The sequence below is a fragment of the Zeus faber genome, assembly GCF_960531495.2.
Source record: "Zeus faber genome assembly, chromosome: 2".
NCBI lineage: Eukaryota > Metazoa > Chordata > Actinopteri > Zeiformes > Zeidae > Zeus > Zeus faber.
This window is the reverse complement of record NC_137189.1, coordinates 9,062,448-9,083,884: the sequence shown is the minus strand read 5'-3', so window position 1 is coordinate 9,083,884 and position 21,437 is coordinate 9,062,448. Positions and strand designations below refer to the sequence as shown.

At 44.1% G+C, this 21,437-nt stretch overlaps 1 protein-coding gene across 1 annotated transcript; it reads left to right on the top strand.

Moving 5' to 3' along the window:
• Positions 1-5,767: 5,767 nt before the first annotated feature.
• On the top strand, positions 5,768-21,273 carry LOC307248195 (E3 ubiquitin-protein ligase pellino homolog 2). Its single transcript, XM_080024480.1, has 7 exons — positions 5,768-5,862; positions 11,853-11,982; positions 12,816-12,917; positions 14,649-14,846; positions 16,188-16,373; positions 17,216-17,421; positions 19,185-21,273. Exons 1-7 carry the CDS (start codon positions 5,786-5,788, stop codon positions 19,570-19,572), a joined length of 1,287 nt encoding a protein of 428 aa, XP_079880606.1. The 5' UTR covers positions 5,768-5,785; the 3' UTR covers positions 19,573-21,273.
• Positions 21,274-21,437: the final 164 nt, after the last annotated feature.

The window sequence follows — 21,437 nt, the reverse complement described above, 5'->3', positions numbered from 1 at the left end:
TCTTTATATTTCATCTATCTATGAATTTACCGTTCCCATGTCGAATCTAAAGGCAAAGACCACTGGGATAGAAGCTGCCAGTCCAACTATATTCTGTGTGTGTGTGTGTGTGTGTGTGTGTGTGTGTGTGTGTGTGTGTGTGTGTGTGTGTGTGTGTGTGTGTGTGTGTGTGTGTGTGTGTGTGTGTGTGTGTGTGTGTGTGTGTGTGTGTGTGTGTGTGTGTGGCCTTTAATTAATGAACGCTCCACAGTGGGTTAGACTCTCACTCTGAACGTTGCTCTCAGTGCATATGGAGCCTGTTGGTGAAACCCTCTGTACGCACCACTCAAACACACCTATCACTTAAAGCAACCTTGTTCCCTAAATAACTCCCCGACCAAACACAATCCTTAAATACCCTGCCACACACACACACACACACACACACACACACACACACACACACACATACAAAACACCTTCCATTCACTCTAATTAATGGCTGCCCTGAACAGCAGTCAGCACATCTCATGCCAACAGCTGTGTGTGTGTGTGTGTGTGTGTGTGTGTGTGTGTGTGTGTGTGTGTGTGTGTGTGTGTGTGTGTGTGTGTGTGTGTGTGTGTGTGTGTGTGTGTGTGTGTGTGTGTGTGTGTGTGTGTGTGTGTAAGAAAGGTGGATTGTTGGAGTCTGGAGAGGCTATTTTCGGTTTCCCTGTGCTCCTTGGGGACTCTTTACCCCAAGAGATGCAGTGAAGGAGGAGCTGCTCTACCCACTCAGTGTTCATTTCTTCCCACTTGCCAATATTGCATCGCAATATTTCAATATTTATTCATTTATTTATCATCACTATTACATCCTTTTTTCTTTTTGTTTTTTTACATTTTGCTTTTAACATTTTACTTTAAGGTTCTGAATGTTCTGTATGAAATTGAGAGTCACTGTAAACTGTAGCTAAAGTTTGTGTATGTGTAACAAGCATAGATAGATAGAGTCTGATACTGATAGTAACTGTGCCATAGTAGTGAAAAACCAAAACATGTTTGACATTGCTGGGTTAGCCTTGATTCATTAAAATGTTCCAATCATCTTTGGTCGTCCATTAATCCAACGCACATACAAACATATCAAAGGAATCTATGACATGTACAAATGCATTTAGAAGTTTGGGAATAAAAGCCTGAACCACTGGCAACGGTTAGTCTGGGTGTGCTGGGAGCATACGCTTCTAATCTGGACCCAACATCTATTATGTGTCTATGATGTCACCGAGCTGCTTCCTCTTGTGTTTCTCCTCAGGCGTCCGCTCTCGTCACCCTCTATCCTGCTTTGCGCGGTAATAAAACTACTAATTTTGCGTTTTAGTTGTGTGCAAAGCCGCTGTGAAGACAAATGGGGTTATAAGCATTTTGTGTTTGTTCGTCTGTCATATTGTCTACGTTGGAAGGCAAGGACCATTGTGTCCCTGGCTTGTAATGGCATTCATATGCAGCATGCTGCAACAAACCTGTTTATGTGAGTAATTAGGCTTGGCTGCAGGGGGCCATAATGTAACCAGTTGAGCCTGTTGTGCGGTGGGGCCCAATGAGAGCAGAGAAGGATCCGAGCCTCCTGCTGCATCAAAGTGAGAGAGTCTTTTCATTCGGTTTGAAAGGACGCTCGGCTTCTCTCAGACATAATGACACATCCCTGACAGCAGGTAAAAATGTGCTCGTACACTGGAAGCAGAGGTGATGCTATTGGGTTAATTGTTAGAGACGCATAATCTCACCCACACTTCCCTCTCCGCCATCTCTGTGTCCATCTATTCTGTTAAGCCGCTATGAGTCACGCCGCACAAAGAAGAAGGATGGGATTGCCTCGCGTCGGACATACCATTCTTTGTTTGCTCGTGTCTTCATGGTGACACGGGGAATAGACTTCGAAGGTTTAACTCGACTTTCTGCACCCTCGTTGTGGCCCCCCTCGTTGTGTGTGTGTATGTAGATCGCAAGTATCAACTCTTCACACTTTTATGAAAACCAGCGGTCACACTTTGCCCTTTTCTTGACTTGAATCCTGAACCTTTCCACCAATAGCCACACTGTGATGGAGTGAAGCATTCCACATTTGAAGGCTACGATAGGGCTCAGAATCAGCACTTTGTCTCGTTGGCCAAATATGGTCTATGGATAGTTTAGACTGTGCAACAGGTCAGTTCTCTGCTAAGCCGCGTGATCCAGGATTCAAATTCCATTGCCCCTGCTGAGCGCTATCTGGACAGACCGACAGGAAGACACATATGAAAGAGAGTGAAGTGAGCAGCAGCAATTTAACTACACTCTGAGAAGATAAGGTACAGTATGGTATCTTGACAGGGGTACGACCACTTTGTAACACCTGCACTACACTGCAAAGGCCAAATTAGTTAAAATGTTGTACCAGTGATGTACAAATTTACAATCAAGTCCCCATGCTTATGGTACAATGAGCAGTACTGTAGAAGGTACTGCCAGAGTGATGGTACTCCTAAAGGTACAAGGCTGTGCTGTGTTTTGAATGTAGCCTCGAGTCATATGAGATGCTGTATTACTGTACCGTCTACAGCTGCATAGCATGTGTCATTGCCCTTTATTAGGTGCAGGGCGATGGGGCAGTGGTCAGTGCAGGAGCTGTGTTGAAGGAAACACATTGATCTTTCCAGGTATACAGGAACTGTCAGTTAACGATCTCATTTGACCTCTCGCCAAAGCAGTGGAAACATGAATAGATTTTATTTCATTCTCATTCTTTGTCAAATAACTCACAAAATGCCAATATTGACCATGAGGAATGCAACATTGCATACAGATTGTACCCATGGCTGTGGCTTTGGCCTTAGCTCAGAAGGCAACAATGAAGTGAGGTTTTGCAGGAGCATGACTCACAAAGAAAACTCCATTGTCCATGGAACTTTTTTTCAAGGTCAAAGTGAGAGAGAGAGAGTGAGAAGACCATCCTTCCATGACAGGGGCTGGGGTGTGACCTAAACGCTGCCTCCTTCCAATCCAAGGGTGCTGTTCTGTACTCATGACTGGCAAGTGAAGGATAACAGAATTCTGCTCAGCTGGGACATTGCATTATTAATAGTGTACTCCCAATTCCACCTAGTAAACTAACAGCGGAAATGATGATGGTATTATTAATTCAATTTGGAGCCTCACAAAACAGACTCCTCTGGCCTAATAATTGCCTGATTTGCCCTCGCTGATGTGCATCCTCATCCCCGCGATTGGGTGTCAAGGTCACGGCCTTTGAAAAGAGAGAGGAGCCGCGAGGTTTCATTGTTAATGACTGAGGCCAACCCCGTTTTTCCATTCGCGTACGGGATGGACCACGACGCAGGCACAAAGGGAAATAAACGTGGTTAGCAGGTGGAATGGGAACACGCTCAGCAAACAGACAAAAATAGGAACGAGACCATTCTCACATCTTGTAGATCCAGCTTTTCCCATGCGTTTCCTCTCGGAAGGATGGCGGGTTGGGGGTCGGAGGCTTTGAATTTCAATGGACACTTCAAAGCCTGGCTCGGTTCATACAGGAGTGATATGTCATCAAACGTCCATGTCGGTGTCGGTGGTTTTAACACGTTTGCGACTGGAGGACGGGGCGCCCGCTAATTATCATTTCCGAGTGGGTAGCGGTTGAGAGACTCAGGTGATTTGGGTCGATTTTGCCTTGTCAAACGAGGGAATTGCACCGGCGGTGAGACGGCGCCGCCACGCACATTCTTCAGCGCGGCACTGCGCTGCACCCTACACACGCTCTACAAGCTGCTACTTGTTACACTCTTTCCCCCCGAGCCTGTTGAACTACGGCGCCAGACAAAGGCAGTTGTGACGTGATGAAGGGTAAATATATTCTCTTACACACTCCCCTGGGTGGCGTCCAAAAGGCCGGTGGCAAGGGGTTTGCTTTCCACCGAATCACACAACAATGGGCGACGAGGCAAGTCACGACGATTGATTGTGACATGCGACGGCAACGCCGTATCTGGTTCCATTGAGACACTGCCACCGACATTATATCTGTTCAGCTGGAAGTGTTTAGTTCACAGGTTCAGCATTTCACTTTGGAGAACCACACGGACGACAGCAGAATGCGGAGGTTAGAATACGGAGGTTGTTTTGTCCATTGAATACACCATTACAACTGTGTTGCACGTTGTTACACACCGACAGATAGATCCGACCCATGTAGGATGACATACATGCTGTATGTGTGGAGACATGGATGCATTTTGGAGACTGAACTTTTTAAACTGAAGTGCACCGCCCTCATGTGGCAACAACTCTTGAGTATAGGCGCACGTCACGACCATGACATACTGTGTACACACACACACACACACACACACACACGGATGGATGGATGGATGGATATAGATTTTAAAAGGGAGAGAGAGGCAGCGGGAGACTTGGAAGCTGCGTCCGTCTCAGTTTCTCCCAAAATGATGAAAAAAGTAGACAGTGGGAAAGGTGTCGCGTCTGGGCACGATGGTGACCCACATCCTAACTACACACACACACACACACACACACACACACACACGCACGCACACACCGACTCATTACGTCAGATTCTGTAATGACCCTCGAGATCAGTGACGTCACCACCCGTCTTGAGCAGAGAGAAGGAAAAAAAAACAAGCTGGCTCGTCGTTATATAATATGAAAATGATCTATGACGCGACGGGGAACACAAGACACTTCCACCGAATTGTAAGGAGCCTGCTCCATTCCATGAGTCAGTGCCCGGTAGTGACGAAGGTTCCGCTCTCCTTTTTCGGACTCGTTTCTCGGCGGCTCACTACGTGAAAAGATTCGTTCCGTTTTCCGACCCCCGCTCGGTTCAGGGTCAGAAGAGTCGGTTCGGCTGCGAATTCTAAGTGGACTTTCCACGGGGATCATTTATTTCCGTCAAAGTGATCGATGTAGGCGGCGGAATGCAAACTGTGGATCGCAGGACAATCTTTTATGACCACGATCTCAAGCGCAGTTGCGTTATTTATTTCGTCCAAGAAATGCCAAGTGTGGATGACAACAATCATAACTTCTGTCAAAATTATTCATTTTGGTGGAACGTAAAGTGAATCAGTCACATCCACCATGAATTATGGTTTTTGTCTTTTTTTTTTTTTTTTTTTTGCTCTGGATCCTCGGTAATTATTTTCAGTTTGTGAGTCGCTCGCCCGCTACTTTGCCGGAGCGAGTCCCGATTCGCGAGTCATTCGAAATATTCGAATCGTTCGTGAGTCCCGCGTCACTCGTACCCAGCGTCTCATCTGGGCCTCGTCCATTTCGGATATCACGGGTGGTGTGCGCGTTTTGCTGAATTCTATTTCCCCCGTTGAAATTAAGGTTATTTCCGCAGCTCTGTCTCGGACCAATTAACGATCGCTGATGGGGCGATAAGCAGTGTAGGTCGCCTGTCCTTTCGGGACGCAAATATTCTACCGATTAAAGAAAGTTTCCGGGGAATACCCCCCGCACCACGTGGTACGACCCACTCCCAGCCGCTGGCTGTTTTTGTGCGCCGTGCCACAGAGCACAATTGTGACGATCGATGTCGCCGCGCACAGTTTCGAGCCGCGAAAGATGCTTCTTCGCCGACCCAAAACAAATAAAACGAGCAGCGATGCGCCTGGAAAGATCTGAAAAGGCTCCCAAACTCTAAAAGACGCGAATTAAAGTGACTTAGTCGTAAGTTTTTTTGTGTTTTATCCCACTACTACGGCTCTTTTCCCTTTTTTTTTTTTTTTTTTTTTTTTTTTTTTTAATTCGCAGTCTGATGAATTCGCCGAATCAGGACGAGGACGATGTGCCCGTTAAAGACCCGGTGAAATACGGCGAGTTGGTCATTTTAGGGTAAGGGAGAAACTTTTTTTTTTTTTTCCAAAACCAAACTGTGCCAAAAACCCCGAGGTGGCGCGTACGACGTAGTAAATCGGGTTTCTACTACGGATGTAACGACGTCTTCAATGATCGCAGTGGGTGTAGAATCAGTGCTCGATTGCTAGGACTGAAAATCCCCATGACGTCATACTATGTTGGATCCGTGTGGTCGCAGAAAGTGGGACGGGATGCAACGGCGACGTAAAAAAAAAACAAACCTTTCCACGTCGTGTGTCCGTTTTGAGATGAATGTGTTTTTCACGTGTCGTTACTACTCAATTATCTCCATTAATTGATCCGTTCATAGACTCTCCTCACACGTATGATCACACACACACACACACACACACACACACACTAGACAGGATGTAGATGCGATGGCAGCCACCAGCTTCCAAAGCATTTCCACCCCTACAGATACAAACGAATTCAGTCTCTGTAGGGACAACTAACAGATCTCACACACACACACACACACACACACACACACACACACACACACATACACACACCCAAACACTGTCCAGGCTCTTCCCCAGCAAAGCTTCCTGTGTATTCCAAAGATAAGCGACCTAATAGCCCTTCTCTTCCCCTCTGGCTGAACATGGGCCGAGGAGGCTGCAGCCTGCATCAGAATACTGATCACAGTTACAACAGACCAGTCTCTCACACCCCCCCTCCACCCCCCCATTTTTTTTTCTCTTTTTTTTTTTAAACCATTTTGCGCCTGTATAATAAGGCCACCACGCAACAACTCAACAGTTTTCCTGGACCTCTGCGATATTGGCAAAATCAAAATATCAAAATATAATTTTGATCGATACCTCAATATCGGTTATCCGACAACATTTTACGTGTGGCGTTTGGTCATTCCATATGATGTTTACACACAAGAAAATACAGTCATTAGTAATGTGGATGTTATGACTGAGGAGAGAGAGGCCTTGATTGAGAGGCTAGAACAGTCTGCGAAGTTCAGAAAATATCATTACTTTAGATAGATAGATAGATAGATACTTGATTCATTCCTGGAGGGAAATTGTGGCTTTTCTGTAACGCAGCCATAACGCCAACATTGAACTACAGTATATCAAGATTCAAGAGGTTATTTGTCACAAACATATACGTAGGGTCATACATATATGCAGTGAAATGTCATGACACCCGATGATCACGCACAATAAGCTAAAAATACTGAAAATACTAAAATGTGCGTAACCGACACAAGACTCACAAAGTCCCTATCCAAAAAGTACCATTCTCGACGGCGGATGAGTTTCATGTTGCGGTGATAAGAAGTGTTTGTCACCACCATTTAACAATTGTAAGCATGCAAGTACCTTCATATAGGATACACTTACACACTGACTATATCTTATAGAACCACGCCACAGGGAAATTGATATGTCATTGTTCCTACCATACACAGTATGATGGGATTTTATTACTATATGTAAGAACTGTGATTATAACCAACGTTTTAAAAAAGTCTACTGTAGCTTAACCTTGAGAGTGGGCACCCGTTACAAATCCAAATGCTCCTTTTACTGCCTGTCAGGCATTTCATTTTTACTGGCCTATTTAGGCAGGCACAGTTTGACTCTCCATCTGTCTGCCTTAATGATCACATGCCCTGCGTGGTCGATGGCTGTCACAGTGAATTGCATGTGATCTTTGCGGTGGAGGACTGCCATCGCTCAGCGCCTCAGTCAGCCCGGACGCTACGCTCGACCCGGTACTGTCCAGTACGGCTCGGCTCAGCTCGGCTCGACCCGGCCCACTTCTGTCTTGATGTGCAGAGATGCTTCTCCGCCGTCGATCCGACCTCCTTTACTCCCCATCCCCGCCTCTCCTCCTCCACGTACAGGCCGGGCGCTTTCTCCCGTCCGCTCTGTTTACCTCGCGCACCGTTCTCGTCGTGCGGCCTCCGTTGTGTCTCTCTGCCTTTCGCTCCTCCGTCTCCTCCTCCTCCCTACCAACCATCAAGTATTCTGCTGAGCACTGACTCTTGCAGAGGGAAGCCTCCCTCTGCGACTTAACCCTTACAAAAATAAACGCCATGTCGGGGGGCAGAAGGACTGAATATTTCATACTGTTGACCATGGTGTGCACACATGCGTGAAGCAGGTCAGGGCTGAGCATGCAAAACGCGCTGTGTACATCTGCTTTCTCTCCCTCTCTCCTCCCTCTGTCCGTCCTGTCAGATTCTGCCATCATCCTCTTTACCTTTTCACTTTGAGCCCAAGACGGATCTTAAGTTGAATGTCCAGATATCTGCCTCTGCCTGTTGAGTCACTTCTGACCCCTATTCATTCACATAACTGGCCTTTGGTGGTCTCTCCCAGTCACCCACCTTCATATCCTTCCCTTCTTGCCTTCCTCTTCCTCTTCTGATGCCATGTCTCCTACTGTCCCTTGCCATGTTTCTCTGACCTACTCTTTCTCGTAATAGGTCTTCCTGCTGGACAGGATAATACAGGACGAAGACAATATGTTCATAATAAACTGTATATATATAACCTCAAAGGAATTTTACAGCAATGTCTGGAGGACTATATAGTTATACATTTTATAAAAACATTTTGTCTATGCATAATTTCCCTTCTAACCCCTTCGCAGCAGTGAGCCTGACCGTTGCTCTCACCTGCTCTTGCCCAGGGTCTAGTGTTTCTCCCTAAATATATGCTCATTTTAAAATACACATACAGTATATCTTGCCAGCACTCGTTACACACATGCGTGGACACATACACAAACACTCACGTCAATAAGAATACTTTGTTCATAATGAAGAGAACACTGTAGATTGAGCCTCTGCATTAAACAATAATAACCAATTTAGTAGGAAATAGTGTTTGTGTGCGTGCGTGCGTGCGTGCATGCATGTGTATATATGTATGTATATGTATATGTATATGTATGTATATGTATATATGTATGTATGTATATGTATGTGTATATATATACACACGTCTGTGTATATATATATTATATGTGTATGTATGTGTATATAATATGTATGTATGTTTATATATATGTATGTGTGTGTGAGTGTGTATATATAGATGTGTATATATGTATAAAGTTATGTGCTCTTAAAACTTTGGAATTACCCAGGGGACCTTCACAATTGCACAATATTCCAGTTGTAAAATGCATTCACACACAACACTTCCTCAGTTCAGTTTTGGTACAAGTAAGTTAAGGAGAAAACAGACCTGATCTGGATTGACAAATAATGTAAATACTGTTTAGGAGTTGAGAACAAGTTGATATTAATTGGAGACTGCTGCGGGGAATCAAGCTTTAGCAAAATATCTAGGCTGTGTTTTCTCTAATCTATTTATCTCTATTTGTCCCTGTTCTAATTACATTTTATTGCCCCTGTATATAGAGCCGCCATCCTATGGGTTTATAATGAAAGTAAATGTATTATGACAACTATGACCCGATAACAACTAATGACACAAGCCTAAAACAAACAATCTATAGCAGTGCTTACGTCAGCTATGGCCCAACTTACACCATTCCCTAGTTGATCTGTTTGTGTCTTGTGTCTAGATATGATGAGGTCCGATGCAAACCTGACAAAAAAATACACCTTGCATGAGGGCTTGGCTTGGTGGAGAAATGTAGGTTTATTTCTGTTCACGCACTTCCTTCATATTGAATTGGACATGGTTTCACATGTGGTGTCACACACATTCTGTAAATCTGTGTCTTTGAAACTACATGTCATCCACTGACCTTTCAAGGCACTTTGGGTTATACTGTAGATGATTCTATGTGTTATGAGTGCAATTTCACATTTACGTGTTTTATCCTAAACTGATTGTGGATGTGATTTGATCATCCAGGACTAACTTTGATCCTAGTGATCTAGCACTGGAGAGCGGTTGGATTACGAATGCAGTTATATTTATATCTTCCTCCAATAAGAGCTAAGGATGTAAGTCTATCATGTTTGACTGCTGGTACCAACTTGGACAATACCAATCTTTCACTTAAACTAAACGGTATAGATTTAGACTTTTTGTTTGGGGTCAATAAAATCAGATGATTGACACGTAATCTATTTTCTCCATGAGAGACCTCCAGCATACATTCAGTATATACTGCATGTCAAAGGAAATGAATCACATTTATATTGCTCTTGGTCTTGGATTTTTATGGGTAACATCTGGTTTTACCCTGTGATCAGGCCTGTATCTAGTACCTGTATCAAAGCCTCAATATGAGAATTATAGCTAAATAGTATCCCTGTATTGTTTGTGAAGATCAGTTTAATGTCATTTAAATGGTTTTACCAATTAGACCTTTTCCAGTAAAGGGGCACTCGGCACCTAGCCATCCCTCTTTTAACGTCAAACTACCTTTTTCCCCGAGGCCCCTTTGGGAATTTTTTTCCATCGCCAATCTGTGGGCATTGGATTGCATCCAAATGATCCATTTAGAAATCAGCGATGTAAATCTCCTCAAGACTTGAAAATTGACTCGACTTGATCCTTGAAGTTTGTCAACCTCCATGACTTTGGATAGCTGATAACAGCTGTGATACTGAGGCGTGTAAGCAGAATGCCCTTTCTTTCAACACAACGTGCGATTGTGTAAATAAAAAAAACGAACAAACTAGGAAATGCTCCGCCAGGGTTCTTGCTGAGTGAGAAACCAGGGCGTCAGACCAGACACCCTGTGAAGCAATCCCGTTCTGGGGCCGGTGAGCACACAAGTGAATGCATTCCTGTCCGCGGGCCGTCCTCAGAATAGTTTTTAATAAGCACCACGCGCCGCTGATCTGCCACATGCTTCAGATTGGAGATTGAGGAGTTTAATGTGTTGGAGGAACTTTAATGTCCAAGGATGTTCTGGTAAAGTTGTAATCGTGCATAGAGTGACTTAGAAAACCCATAGAAACTGAGCTGATCGTCTGGAGTAAGTTTGATATGAAATGAGGCAACAAAAAAAAGAGATAATTCTGTTGTATGCTGTATTAATGCGGATGTAAGCTTGTAAGTTTAGCTTTTATTGCAAAATGGGTTTGGGCAAGACTCACACATCGACACACACACTTACACTCCACAATACAGTATGTGTGGGTTTGGAGTGTAAACTCTGTGAAAGGGGTTCAAGTGGTGTTTGTGCGTGTGGGTGAAGTTCAAGCGCTAAGAGTTTGAATTGTGAGGGACCCGCTGAGTGAGGGGTGGGGGTTCAGCAACAAGTTTTAACACAAGGGCCAATTGTGTGGGAGTGTGGCGTCAAACAGCCAAATTCAGGCACGGAGAAAAGGCCATTGTGTGATGTTCTGACTCTGAGGTCCATGTTAGCGTTTGTCTCTGGTATTTGCTTTGTAGTTGTTTTTTTAAATATAAATACTGAACAAGTCTAAGTTTATGGGCCATCTTGGTGGCTCACCCAGATCAGATAAGCGTGTGGACCATATAGGCAAAAAGCCTGCAGCCACCCGGGTACAAATCCAGCCCGCAGTCATTTGCTGTCTATCTCCTGTCTCTCTCTACCCCCATTTCCTGTCTCGCTCTACAATAAAAAATAACTGCCCAAAAAATGTAAAAAGAAATCTATATCTATATCTAAAGTATTATAGTACTATATATATATATTATAACAACATTATATGTAATTAAATAGCAATGCTTTGTTCTTTATGAACGGAAATTGTAAATGGTGCCCGTGCATTAAACAATAAGAACTTATTTTAAAGTAGGAAATCATATATATATATATATATATATATATATATATATATATATTATATATCTTTAATCAGTTTTTCTTAATCAGAGACCTGAAAACCAATTACATAGATATCTAAGATAGATAACAAGGCACAAAACATAAATTAGACAAGAACTACTGTAGTCACAAAGTATAATTTCCATTATGTGCTTGTTTCTCTGCCTTAATATACATTTTTTTGTTGTTGTTTTTGTCTTTGACCTCTGCAGCTACAATGGCTCTCTCCCCAGTGGAGACAGAGGACGCAGAAAGAGCCGCTTCGCTCTTTTCCGAAGAGCCAAGGCCAATGGCGTCAAACCCAGCACTGTACACATCCTCAACACACCGCAGGACAGCAAGGTCTGTGTGTGTGTGTGTGCGTGTGTGTGTGGGGGTGTGTGGGTGTGTTTTTACGGGGCTTATGCAGCATCGAGTTTCCTTCCTGTGGCCATCCACTGGTCTGGAGTCCAACGTTGGAAAGGAAGGGAGGATGAGTGTGTGTCCCTGTGCCCTTATCTATTGGCCTTTATGGGAAGAACCATTGTTCTGTTTGTCATTTTAATCCACAACGTCAGGAGTTGACGCACGCAGATAATGGAAAACTGATATTTTTTAAAGCAGCGCAAGAGTCCTGATGCAAATCACTCAGGTTGACTCCCAGTGATCATGAAGTAAGCCTTAGGTTAAAAAAAAACAGTTTTTTCCCTTTAAGTTCAGCTAGAGCTGCAAACTGATGGAATTGAAATGTTACACTCCATGTGTCAGTTCCTCAGACTGTGTCAAACCATAAAAATGGTTTCACAAAAAATGATCACCATTACAAAATGGTACGACACAATGTAATCATACATATTCAAGATTCAAGAGGTTTATTCACCACATACATATACATACTTTCGTACATATATGCAGTGAAATGTCAATGCAAAGCACCAGGTGATTACGCACAACCGGAGCGCCGGCACAGGCGACCGCAAGGGGCGGCGCCACTATCGCCTATCTGTCTATCAGACCATACAACATTTAAATTCTAAATCACTGGACTTGACTATCTTTGTTAACACGTCATACAATGTTCTCTTACCCTGCTCTGTGTCTAGAAAACCAATCCATTTTCTCTATCATTTTCTAAAAAGTTTGAATCAGAGACTGTTCCAATGATGTGATTGTGCCACTCTGTGGTGTTGTTACAGGCTGTGAACAGCAGAGGGCAGCACAGCATCTCCTTCACGCTGTCAAGGAACCAGACTGTGGTGGTGGAGTACTGTCACGATAACAACACTGACATGTTCCAGGTAAATAAAAATAAATAAAAACTACCATATTGATGAGTGAGAAGAGTAGAAATGATATCGTGTAATTCTATCCTTGGCTACCGTTTTCTTTTCAGTACTGGCGACATTGGAGGTATTCGCAAAGTTGAGATTTTTGTTTTTTGATTGGAGATTGCCATGTTTGTTCTCCCTAATAGGAAATTCAGGGCAATTATATTTGGAAATATTGACTGATTTTTGAGTGAGTGCTATCGAAGCTTCGTAAAGTTTAACTTGTCATAAATGGGGAATTGGCAGAGAAAGTTTGAGTCAGGAAATGAGTGGAAAATAAATGTAGAAATATATCAACATATATCCTACCATCGTTAATATTAAAAATCTACATAGCATGGGGATATTGGGTTGATTCGCCCTCCAGTTCTCCAGTTGTAGTGTTGTATTTCTGTGCTTGAAGTGCTTGAAAAGTCCTTGACAAAAAACGTGATCATTGAACACGTGTGATATTTCCCCTGGTTTTGTTATTCACATCGTAACGTAATAAAACTTTTCCAGAATAGCTTTTACAACATAGATTATGCCAGCAAAATGTAAATGTAATACAGTGTGTTTGGAAATAGACACTTAAGTAGATTAAAATGATATGAATAATATATATATTTAATATATATACTAATATAAATAATTGAAAAAGAGATGAGAACATAATATTTTAATAAATACATATAATTGTTTTGCAGGAAGTATTTGAAAATGAAAAATAGTGCATACAAAGTACTTGAAAGTCCTTAAATTTCATTTTGTGATGCTGGAATGGACCCTTTTGAGACCGGAGCAGGCGAAACGAAGACGCAAACGTCAACATCTCAGCAAGGCGCTTCAACAGTGTGACACAGGCTCTGATAAAAGGGCTACATGAATATTCATAGAGCCCCCCCTCCCACCAAAAAAAACCCAAAAAAAACACCGCCGACGTGGGACCCAGATAGATTCAAAGCAGCAAGCAGGAGCTTGGAATAAAATCCTGGACACTTTGAATCACAGTCAGTCACCTACAGCGTTTGGTGCATTTCCTTTTTGGCTTTTTGGGATAATATACAGAACAAGCTGGCCCAGATACATTTCATAGCATTTGAAGGTGCTATTTCCCTTTTGTGGAACTATTTAATCTCACAAAAAAAAGCAAAAAAAAAAACCACATTGCGGACGTTAAACCTGGAACATTGGCTGCGTCTGTTATGTGGGCTCAAAATGATTTTCAGGATCTCCGCATTGGAAATTGAAAACAGGGAATGAACGTGTGTAGGCAAACGTGCTAAAGTCATTAATCGTTTAGTTTTTTTAGCCTGAATTAAATACAACAACATAAGCTTGAGTTCTAGGGTTGATCAAATGATTACTCCTCTGGGGTCATTTTCTTTCCTCTGAGATCTGCCTCCCCCTTCTCTCCCCCTCTCCCTCCTCCTCTCTCTCCATATCATCATAGAAGCCAGATATTAAAGAAAATGACTTGATTTTCTGCCTTTTTGACACATTGAGTATGTTAAATGCATTTAAGGTCAGTCATTATTATTACTGCAATCTAAATGTTGCGATAAATAATAATAATGAATGTAATTAAGAGGCATGGATCTGATCAGTCCTCTATAAACAAAGTGAAGGACTTGGCATCCGGACCTGCAGTGGAAGAGAGGTGTTTTGCATCCCTGCTCAACAACATTTCCAATCACGATTTCCTCTCATCTTTTCCCTCAGATCGGCCGCTCCACGGAAAGCCCCATCGACTTTGTGGTGACGGACACCTCTGGTGGCGGGAAGGAGGGCGAGGACCCCTCCGTGGTGCCCAGCACCATCTCGCGCTTCGCCTGCCGGGTGGTGTGCGAACGCAACCCGCCCTACACCGCGCGCATCTACGCCGCCGGCTTCGACTCCTCCAAAAACATCTTCCTCGGGGTGCGTGGAACCATCCTAATAGAAGCAGATAATTATAAATTCATGGATTGGAACAGTTGGCAACTCGCAGAGAATACTGAATTCGTACATGGTGGGAAGAACTGGCAAATACACAGCAGAAGGAAGATGTTCCATATGCATGTGGTGGAATTAGTGTTGGGGAGGTGGGAGAGAATCCCAACTATCAGTATCCAAAATAGAATTTCCGTTTAATTGTACGTTTGTTAGTTCTAATTGTATTAATTGGGTCAATGAAACAACACCATTGCAGTAACGATTGTGTGAAGGGTCAAGGAGTTTCAAAAACCTTGAAATAGAGAAACGCCAACAACCCTCCTGCGCATCGGGGTTCACACTAGTCAGGAAGGGCATCCGGTGTGAAAGCCATGCCAAATCAAACATACGGACAACAAATCTGATTTCCATACCGGATCGGTCGAGGCCTGGGTTGGTGTAAGGGAGGAAGATGCCCAGAACAGAAGGTATTGGAGGCAGATGATCCGCTGTGGCGACCCCTAACGGGAGCAGCCGAAAGAAGAAGAAGAAGAATATAATATAATAAAATATATCAAATTTCCTTCACAGAGAACAAAATATCGACATCATAGCATACTGGCAAAACCGCTGTGCGTTTCTCCAAACAAAACCAATAAAAACAGTGTTTTTATTGTACATTTATTTATTTGTTTGTTTTGTTTTGTTTTCCGACGTTTAAATGAAACAAAAAATCCCTGCGAGCGAGAGTCCCGGTGCGTTGCGGTGTCCGTTTCCCCCACAAGCTTGGAGCACGGCAACCAATGTTGGGACTTACTTTAAAAATTAGTATGAAGTTTGAAGATTCAGCAACTGGGTTGCTTATTTCACACCTCAAATTTGTTCAGAAACAGATTTTAGTGTACTGACAAGGTGAAATCAGTGAAAGTTTATAGAGTAAATAAAACAGAGCCCGGAGTGAAGCTCAATCCCCATTGGCTCACAGAACCTGGAACCTGTGCTCAAAACCTTTTTGGGATCTCAGAGACCTATATTCACATGCGTAAAAAGGAGCATGATACTGTACTGCATTGCACTGCATTTGTACTAAGTTCAGTTAAGTGTCGTTCAATCTTGTTCTGGAAAACAGATTAAAAAATATATATTTTCGCCAAAAATAGTTGGCTATTTATAGCATGATGCCATGCTAATTAATTCAAAGATGACGAGAATCATTGTTTTTAACCACACATGGCATTTGTAATGCTGTTAGAACAGATAAAGCTATTTAAAAGTTCCCTCTCAGAGAGCCAAAGAGCCTGGTTGCCATAGTAACCCGCTCTATTATCTGCTTTGTGCCCCTTCCAGGAAAAGGCCACCAAGTGGAAGAACCCCGACGGGCACATGGACGGCCTGACCACCAATGGAGTCCTGGTGATGCACCCGGACGGCTTCCCCGAGGACTCCAAGCAGGGCCTGTGGAGGGAGATCTCTGTCTGCGGGGACGTCTATGCCCTGCGGGAGACGCGCTCCGGGCCGAGCCGCGGAAAACTGGTCAGTAAAACACTCGGAGTGTGTGTGTGTGTGTGTGTGTGTGTGTGTGTGTTGTTCAGTTTTGTGCTTCTGCTTGTGTATGTACGGCCGGGCACCATTACAAAAAGACGGGTCTCCACTGGCCACATTGAACATTAAAGCTTGCTTCACACCTAATACGACAACAACAACAAACTGGAAGTCCATTCATTCCTATGGAGAGTCATTCCAAGTTTTCAATCTACGCATCATATTTTTTGTTGGAATTGGGTTTAAAACTAAGTCTATACTGAGAGTCACATGTATAAAATAATTACGTTATTAACGTTGGGTGTAACCAGATTCACTATCAATCTATTTTTATATCAGTGTCGTGTGTATTTTATCCTTGCAAACACTAAATAAAGGTATTTTTAAATTCTCATTCATGGAAAATGGTTAATGTTGAGCTGAGCAAACTACTTGCTCAAAAAACAAGCTCTCCCATTTACCGTGATATCTTTTGACGCAACCCAGACGCAGTTGATCCGATGGCCACTAGAGGGAGAATCTGACTCTCGCGTTAGTTATTTTTGTCGTATTCATTTTTATTTTGACTAATGCATTGAATTCATTTGAATTCATTTGCAGGCCAGATTTAACAATATGCGTAACCGTGCTTAGCAAGGACACATTCTCAGCCCTCCCCCCAACCAACGGTGTGCCACTGCGATGGGAAACTATATACTGTTGTGTGTGTGTGTGTGTGTGTGTGTATGTGTGTGTGTGCGCTGTTATCACCACCCTTACTGTGTCACATAAATACATATTGATCATGCTGCGTGCCCGCCTCTAACTGCCTAACTCCGGACCATCCTCCGCAGGCAGAGGGGGAGAGCAGCGCCCTGCGTGACGGCTCCCTGGTGGATCTGTGCGGCGCCACCCTGCTTTGGCGCACGGGAGAGGGTCTGCTGCGCGCTCCCACCCTGCGCCACCTGGAGGCGCTGCGCCAGGAGCTGAACGCCGCCCGACCGCAGTGCCCCGTGGGCCTGAGCACGCTGGCCTTCCCCAGCATGCCGCGCAGCCACAGGTAGCTTACCCGGCATGCACAAATATACATCTAAATCCTCCTAAATGAAACTTTACCATAACTTACCTCCGGTACTTACCTCACAGAGCTTACGTCCAGCAAAGATCATTCCATCACTAGGGAGGGTAGTCCCATACCTCAATGACAAACTTCTTATTGAGCTCAATGTTCTCCAGGACTTTGATGGCCTGGTAGTAGTCTCCAAGCAGAGAGTGGAGCCGGAGCAGCCCCACCAAGCTGAAGTAGCCCAGCATCTTGTTCAAGGAATGACGCCCGTACTCCCCAGGCACGCTCTCTGGGTCTCCTCCACTGGTGTAGACCACCCTACAGATTTCATTCAACATTATACTTAGAGCTGGACAATATATTGTTATAATATTTTTATTGTAATCTGTGGGATTTTGGTTCGTAATAATGGGCTATTATTTACTGTCTTAAATAATAATGACATTTTCTGAACTTCATCGACTTCAAAAACATTTTTCCTACAATACCCATCATGTGAATGGAAGCATTCAGTCTCGTAAAATTCCACCACTCCTCCCCATCCTAATGATTTTTACACACAAAGTGATTAGATAATTGAAATAATTGAAATGTTTATTAAATAAATAAAAATTAAAAATTGCACCACATTCGACACTGCAAACCCTTGGGTCGCCAGCAATACACCCGCCAAGTGCTTAGTAGATCAGATGAACGGTTGTCGAGATATTTGAGGGACAGACAGACATTTCTTCCTTCATAGTTAGAGTAGAACATGCCCGTCCAAAATCAAAGACTTTCTAAGATATTTTCGAACAGGGTGACAAAATGTCAGGACAACTTTGCAATAAAAAAATAAGCATCAAACTTCAGGAGGATCAGTGGAGTCCAGGTTTCTTCACTCGATGATTTTGTCGTGTTTTACGCTGACCGCCGGGCGCTCTGCTCGCAGCGCGGGGGTCTCGTTGACGGTCACGCGTGCCCTGCGCTCCCCTTGCATCTCCTTCGCTTCCTCTCGTGCATCGCGTGCGTCACATGTTGGATGATGATGTCACAAATCACCCCGCTTCGTGGCAATGGATGATATCACAAAGCGCCCTAGCTGCATTTATATTTATTTATTTATTATATTTATTTATATTTTATTGATATTATATGCGCATCGCGTGTCCATATTGCACCAAATACAACGCTGTACGCCCTTGGATCCCCATCAATACACCCGCCGAGTGCGAAGTAGATCAGATGAATGATTGTCTAGATAATTGAGGGACAGACAGACAGACAGACAGACAGACAGACAGACAGACAGACAGACAGGCAGAGATTCCTAGAAATACTGTATAGATAAGATGTACACATGAAAGTATATTGTTCATACATATGAATGTTGTAGACTTTATCATATGGGCTGAATGTGTCATGCTACAAGTTAGCACGATACGTAGACCTGGCTTGTGTTTTTACATAGAAGTACTGATATGAATAATTTGACTTATATTTATATATTTTTAATTTTATTATTATATTTGCTTTTTTAATATCTATTTTCCGCTTAATTGAGTTCTCATTTTTATTATGTCAATATTTCTCAGATAGGAAAACACTTAATCGATCCCCCGGAGAAAGACCTCACCTTTTATTATGATAATTGTAATATTTTTCAAAAAAGATTTGTCCTTTATGATGTGGTTTACCCTCATCCTCCATGTCAGCAAATGTACTTGAGATGAACTAAGGTCAACCTGAGACTAACCACACACTGTTTCCCCGCAAAGCCTGGAGGAGCGGCAGCCCTGGGTCTACCTCGCCTGCGGACATGTCCACGGACGCCACGACTGGGGTCAGAGGTCGGAGGCCCCCGAGGAGCGGCGGGAGGGCGACGGCTCGGCTGCGCCGCGGCGGGAGTGCCCGCTTTGCCGCAGCGTGGGCACCTACGTGCCGCTGTGGCTGGGCTGCGAGCCGGCCGTGTACGTGGACGCCGGCTCGCCCACGCATGCCTTCGTGCCGTGTGGCCATGTGTGCTCGGAGAGGACAGCCAAGTACTGGGCGGAGACGCCGCTGCCCCATGGGACGCACGCCTTCCGGCCCGTCTGCCCCTTCTGCTCCAGCGCGCTCGGCTCCCCCGGCTGGACCCGCCTCATCTTCCAGGGCCCCATCGACTAGTCGCCCCCGAGCAGCCGCTGTAGCAGCGACAACGACGCCACGACAACAACAACAACCCGCCGCCGCAGAATGACGCCGAGCTGCGTTCGGGGCTCCGCGCGGCATCGAGTCGGATCGTTGTGTCCGAGTGGAAACGCTCCGGAGGGTTTGATTTCGTTTTTTTTTTTTTCCTTCTGGTGGAGCGATGTGGTGGGACTCTGTCGACGTCTCGCCCCCGAATGCAGCGCTGCGCTGAAGCCTCATGAAGCCTCTTCCAGGGTTTGTTGTTCGCACGGTTTGGAGATCTGTATCAGAGCGGCGCGTGGGTCTGATTACGTCCAGTTTATAGATACCAGGGTCAAGTCTAAAATCCCATCTCATCCCACTTTAGGATGGATCTAGATTGACTATGACAGAAGCGTCCTCACTTAATATCCTAGCTTCATCCTTTTTAAGGTTATTATTGAACCTAAAGTGCTAAAATAACTGTTAAAATAAACTTTCTGCATCTCTCACAGATTGGTGAATTGATTGGCGATTGTGATTTAAAATTGACAGAAGTTGGGATTTCCTCATTTCAGAGATAAGATAGGAAGCCAAAGATAAGATAATCCTAAACGGACCATCATGGGTTTAGGATCAGGTCTTTTTTTTTTTCCATGTAATGAGGCCCCTGATTTCTATAAATTGGCTAAACATCGGCTATTGGGGTACGCACCTGCTCATATTCCCTCGATACAGATTCACCAAAACCCGGGGGAACAGGCGCTGGTTTGGTTTTAAAACTTGGTCAAAAAAAAAAAAAAAAAAAGAAATCCACTCATGAGTTCCTGAACTCTAAAAAGCAATAAGAGCACTTCCATGCAATACTCCTCTAGATAAGCTAAATGTCGTGCTACGTCAAGCCAAGTGTGTGGCCATTTCTAAATACCGTCTCCAGATCGAGGGCTCAGCCCGAGGTGTGCTCAACCGGGTCTTCGGTGTTTGATGCGTATGTGGAATCAAGCAAGAAACAAAAAGAACGGCGTCCAGCAAAGCGTGAATTCGGAAAACAGTGAACGAGTTTACATCCTCTGAGCGGCGGATTTTGTAGGAATCCTCCTCTGCAGAAACACTGTGACGTGGCCTGGACGAGCGTGGCAGGGCGCTGGATTGCGCCGGAGCCTCTGTGAGCTGAGCACACCTTCGGTTGCCGCTGCACCACCACTAACAGGGTCTACGTTTTAGAACATGACGGAGGGTCAAAGGTCAAAAGGCGCTCGACCGTATATAACCTCAAAAGACGACTTCGTTCCGGTTCAAAGAAAATAATATTTTGTTAGGGAGCTGGGGGGGGGGGTTCTTTTAGATGTTCGGTGTGAAAAAACAAAATATATAACTATTTTTCTAACGGACGTATTGTTTTTTGGCGTACGCAGGTCTGTGTGTTTGCGGATGTTCCCGTGCCGCGCGGTGCGTCGACGTAGGAGCGCCTGTGCGTGAGGAATGACTCGTTGCTAACACTGTGTCCAAAACACGCCCGACGCCACCATCAAAACATTGCCCTGACAATGAATGTAGCCAAATACTCGGGCTGTGTTTAGCCTTCCCAGGTGCTCATAACGAATTGTCTATATTGTGATACTATTTTTGTAATTGAACTCACGGTGTAGCTCAGTGGTTTCGCTTGAAAAAAAGGTGCGATTGTGTCAATACAAAAAAAAAAAAAAAAAAAATCAAAAAGGGGAAAAACGTAGACGTGTCGTTGATATTTGCTCGCCCCGTGTGGTTTGGTTCAAATAATGAATGGGAGCGTCTCCGCTTGCATGTGCCGAAACTGTACACCTCACACATTTAACTACGCAAAAACACACACACACACACACACACACTCTTGACTTTGAGTG